General features: G+C 43.8%; 1 protein-coding gene across 1 annotated transcript in view; it reads right to left on the bottom strand.

Annotated features, from left to right (window-relative positions):
- uxs1 (UDP-glucuronate decarboxylase 1) overlaps nt 1-4,722 on the bottom strand; it is a 63,795-nt gene extending 59,073 nt beyond the window's left edge. The window contains exon 1 of the mRNA XM_048598261.1: nt 4,561-4,722. Coding sequence (XP_048454218.1) covers nt 4,561-4,658 — 98 coding nt within the window. The 5' untranslated portion in view covers nt 4,659-4,722. The remainder of the gene's footprint in view (nt 1-4,560) is intronic.
- Nucleotides 4,723-5,229: the final 507 nt, after the last annotated feature.

Below are 5,229 nucleotides of genomic sequence, written 5' to 3'. Positions count from 1 at the left end.
GTCTAGGCCCGAAACGTCAGCCTTTCTGCTCCTATGATGCTGCTTAGCCTGCTGTGTTCATCCAGCTCTGCACCTTGTTGTCTCAGATTCTCCAGCATCTGCAGTTCCTACTATCTCTATTGCAAAACATGCACTTGTTAAAAAAAATAAAGCAAGACCATCACAAACTGAAACAGCTGTATTGGAATGAAACAATTACACCTATACAGGCTCAGTATTGTTTTTGTTTCTTGGTAAATGTGAAGCTGAAAAATCACAGGTCAGACAGCATCCCAGGATGAAAGCATACAGGCGCAGCGAGGGGAATATCTTCTTGGTAGCGGCATCTGATTGTAGGTGGTGAAAATGTCAGAGCATGATGCATTGTATTTGGAGGTTGGTGGGGTGATATGTGGGGAGTCTATCCTTATTGTTGTTTGGGAGGGGCGGGGTTGGGGGGGTGGTGGGAAGAAGGTTTAAGAGCAGTAAATGGGGGAGATGCAGTTGAAGGCATCCTAAATAACAGAGGAAGTGAAACTTACAGTCCCAAAAGTAGGAGGATATCAGGAAGTCCTAGAGTAGAACGCTTCATCCTGGGAGCAGATGCGGTGGGAGCAGAGGAATTGAGAGTATGGAATAGCATTTATGCAGGAGGCTGGTGAGAGGAGGGGTAGTCAAGGTAACTGGGGGAAACAGTGGGTTTGAAATGGATGTCATTGGTGAGTCAGTTACCAGAGATGGAGAAGGAGAGGTCCAGGAAGGTGAGGGATGCATCAGAAATAGTCCAGGTGCATTTGAGGGCGCAGTGGAAGGTGTTGGCAAAGTTGATGAACTGTTTGAGCTCCTCGCGGGAGCACGAGGCAGCACTGATATAGTCAATGTAGTGGAGAAAGAGGTGAGGGATGGTGCTGATATAGTTGTTGAATGGGGACTGTTCCATGAAACCTGAAGACAGGCAGGCATAGGTCAAGCCCATGCAGGTGCCCATGGCCACTCTTTTGATTCTTCCCACTTTCTACAAATCAAAGGAAAAATTGTTGAGGGTAAGGACCAGTTCCATCAAGCGAATGAGTGTGTTGGGGGGCGCACTGGTTAGGCTTATGGGAGAGGAAGAAGTAGAGGGCTTTTAGGCGATCCTTGTGTACAGGGACTGAACGTCCATGGTGAAGACGAGGTGTTGGGGGCTGGGGAATTGAAAGTTTTGGAAAAGATGGAGGGTGTGGGTTGTGTCCCGAATGTAGGTGCGGCATTCCTGGACCAAAGGGGAAAGAACGGAGTCAAGGTAGGAGGAGATGAGCTTCGTGGGGCAGGAGCAGGCAGAGAAAATGAGTGGACCAAAACAGTCAGGTTTATGGATTTTAGGTAGGAGATAGAAACAAGCAGTGCGGGGTTGGGGAACTACCAGGTTGGAGGCTGTGGATGGGAGGTCTCCTGAGGTGAAGAAGTTGTTGATAGTCTGGGATATGATGGCATGGTGATGAGAGGTGGGATTGTGATCGAGGGAATGGTAGAAGGAGACGTCAGAGAGTTTTTGTCTGGCCGCAGAGTGACGTAGAGGTCAGTTCGCTCTACTACTATCGCAACCCACCTTGTCGGCAGGTTTAATGGTGAGGTTGGGGTTACAGCAGAGGCCTGTGCGTTCCAACGGGGAGAGGTTGGAATGAGTGAGAGGGGTGGAGAGATTCAAGCAGAGGCAGGTGGAGGTGAGGACATTGAGGGAGCGTAGGAGGCTGAGAGGGGGTGTCCAGAAAGATGAAGTTTGCTAGAGGCAGGAACAGTGATAAAAGAAAACTTCAAAAGCTTCTTAGAGTGAATTACTTTGATTCTATAAATACAACCACTCATCATTCATCTCTGCTCAGACATCACAAACGTACACAATTCAAAATTAAACATTGTCCACAAAATGTCTGGGCTATCATCATAACTATGAAACTGCAGGAAAGATGTACCCATTCAATTCCATAATATTGCTACAGTAGAGAGGCAAAGTGAACATAGGCCTCTTAGAAAAAGTGTCTGAGGAAATAATAACCAGCAACTAGGAAATGGCAGAGTTAAATAAATACTTTGCACTAATCTTCATGGTTGAGAAAGCTAACAGCATTTCAAAAACACCAAATAATCAAGTGGTTAAAGGGGAGGGAGGCAGAAATAAACATAATGACTATCTTTAGAGGGAAAAGCACAAGGAAAACTAACAGGGCCAAAGGCTGATAAGTCTTTGATAACATGAGGGGAATAGGTCCGTGAGGGATGCTCTTCGGAGAGTTGGTGCAGACTCCATGAGGTGAATGGCCTCTTTCTGCACTGTAGGGATTCTATGATTCTATGAACACGCTCATTCAAAAAAGGAGGAAGACAAACACAGGAAAGTATAAAACAGCTTAACATCTGTTATTGCAAAAATGTTAGAGTCAAATGTAAAGAATGCAATAGAAGAGCATTATAACAGAGTATCCATAATATAATCACGCAGAGTCAATATGGCTTCATGAAGGAGAAAGCATAACTGACAAATGTATTAGAATACTTTGAGGTGGTAACAAGTGAGAAATATAAAAGGGGAAACAGTAGATGTAATATATTTGGATTACAAAAAAAGCATTCAGTAAGGTATTGCACATAAGGCTACTTCATAAAAGAGCCCACGATGTGGGGGTCATATATCAGCATAGGTAGAGGATTTGTTAATAGAAGGCACAGATTGGGGGTAAAGGGGTATTTTCAGGATGGCAATCTGTAAATAGTCCAGAGCAATAGAGGCCTTGATTATTAATGACATGAATGACAGAACTGCATGTACTTATCACTAAGTTTGTCGATGGCACAAAAATAGGTGGGAAGGCAGAAGATGAGGATGACATAATGAGTCTACAGTGGGATATGGACAGGTTAAGTTTGTGAGCAAAAATTTGATACCTGGAATAGAATGTTGAAAAATGTGAGGTTATGCACTTTGGCAGGAAGTATGGAGGACTGAATATTATTCAAACCAGAGAAAGACTGCACAAAGCTGCAGATGAGGATTTAGGAGTCCTTGTGCATGAATTCAGAAAAAGCTAGCATCCAAGTTCAGCAGGTAATAGGGAAGACAAGTGGATCTTAAGGGTGACCAGACCCGAAACATTAACTCTGTTTTTTTCTTCGCAGATGCTGCCAGACCTGCTGAGCTTTTCCAGCAACTTTGTTTTTGCTCCTGATTTACAGCATCCACAGTTCTTTCGGTTTTTATTTAAGACAAATGGACTGTTGGCCTTCATTTCAAAGGGATAAGAGTATAAAAACATGGATGTCTTATAAAAAATGCAAAGCACTAGTTACATCACACCTGGAATACTGTGAACAGTTTTGATCTCCTTATCCAAGATAGGAGGCAGTCCAGAGAATGTTCACGAAGTTGATTCTGGAGATGGCGGGATGTTCTTAGGGGAGGTTAAATAGAATGGGCTTGAAGATTGAGAGGTTACTTTTTGGAAATACATTAGATCTTAGGGAATTCATTGGGTGTAGAAAGTATTACAGGAAATAACTGAGTAAGGCATCACCTACCTAAGACAGATAGGAGGATAATAAATCTGTGGATTTTTTTTAAACTAAAGACCACTGTTGAGCCTTCAAGTATATTCAAGGCTGACTGAGACCGATTTTTAAATCAGTAAGAGAATCAAGAATTATAGGGGTCATTCAGGAAAGTGGAGTTGAGAATCAAACTAGCCACGATTTCACAAATGGCAGAGCTTTCTCAATGAGCTGATTGACTGACTCCTGCTCCATATCTTGTGGTCTTAATGTCCCTGCTATACACCCTCTGCACTGCAACCCTTGGCCTTCTATTCTCTGTCCACTGTGAGCTACCCCTATTACTATTCCTTGAACTATGTCCTCAACCCATGAAACAGCAGATCTCTGTCTCTACTCAGGCCCTAATCCTATTCTCCATGCAGTATCATCTGCCCTTTCTCCAACTCACCCCATATCTATCCATCTCTATTCATCTAATAATGCCACATTCTAATCTCCCACGTAACCCCACTTTCCCATGTACCAAGCCCCAATCTTCCACTGACCTTTCCCTGTTCTCCAATGAGACCTCACCAACAGTCTCCAAAACCCTTTCATTTTCTGCAGTACCCCCAATACTCCAGCCCCACTCCCCATTCTCCAATCTCCTTTCTGCTTTCTGCCCCATTCTCCCAAACCATCATTCTCTATTCTCCACCAACCATTTTCCGGCTACCCTCCCCCATCACATACATTCTCATGTCCTCTCTCTCTCGGTCTTCTTCAGCACACCCTCATTCCAAATCTCTAGTTCTCCAGAATCTCTCCTTCTCTACATTCTGCCCTCCATTCTCCAGCACTGCCCCCCTCTCCCTTCCACGCTAACTAATATGGACTCCACCCTACCCCACCAATACTCCACACTCGGCCGTCCAGATTCCAGCCCTCTAGTCTATGGTCCCTCCCCCAATCTCTACCCACTCCCCTTCTATTTTCCAACCCAACTTCCCCATCCTTTCGGAACGAGCCCCTGATTTATTTTCTGCGGAGCTTCTGTATAATAGACCAATCGCGTACTCACAGGCCACGTATGCAAGCAGTGCAAGTGCAATCAAAAGTTTTATCATTCTTCGGTTGATGTTACTGAATAGAGCCACCAGACGCTTCTTTAACATTCTCCGCTATCCAGACAGACGCTGGTCACAGCGGCACCTACTGCGCATGTGTAAACCGTCCGTTTTGCCGCGCAGGCGCACGAGTGGTTCTCACGGCATTGTGGGATAGCACTGATCCTCCCAGGATGAGAGCTGGTCCTCCTAGCTGACTGGAGAGGTTCCAAAGGGAATATCTCAAAATTATAAGAAAGTGAATGTGAGACATTGATTTTTTTTCTTATTGCCATCGTGTTTCAATTGTAATATGTTGTGAAACAGTCATCTATTGTCTTTCTGTGCTTAGTTATTTTTGGGAAGAAAATTTATTAATAAATCAAGCCCTTTCACTTCCCTGAATTTCTTTAGAAACTTTTCACTTGAAATCGTGCATGACAAGCATTCATCAACTTCATTTTTTAAACTCCAGTGGCACTTTATTCCACCACTTCTGCTGACAATCTGTACCACAAATTCTCTAAGTTTGTTTTTATATCTTCACAATTGTGTGGTTTTTAAGACTTATTTTACAGGATTACCGTTAGTTTATACAATGACTGTATTTGAGGGCAGTAGTTTTAAAAGTAGGGCAGAT

This window comes from Rhincodon typus, chromosome 6, assembly GCF_021869965.1.
Source record: "Rhincodon typus isolate 14 chromosome 6, sRhiTyp1.1, whole genome shotgun sequence".
Taxonomy (NCBI): Eukaryota; Metazoa; Chordata; class Chondrichthyes; order Orectolobiformes; family Rhincodontidae; genus Rhincodon; species Rhincodon typus.
The sequence above is the reverse complement of the archived record's forward strand: the minus strand, read 5'-3'. Positions and strand labels throughout refer to the sequence as shown.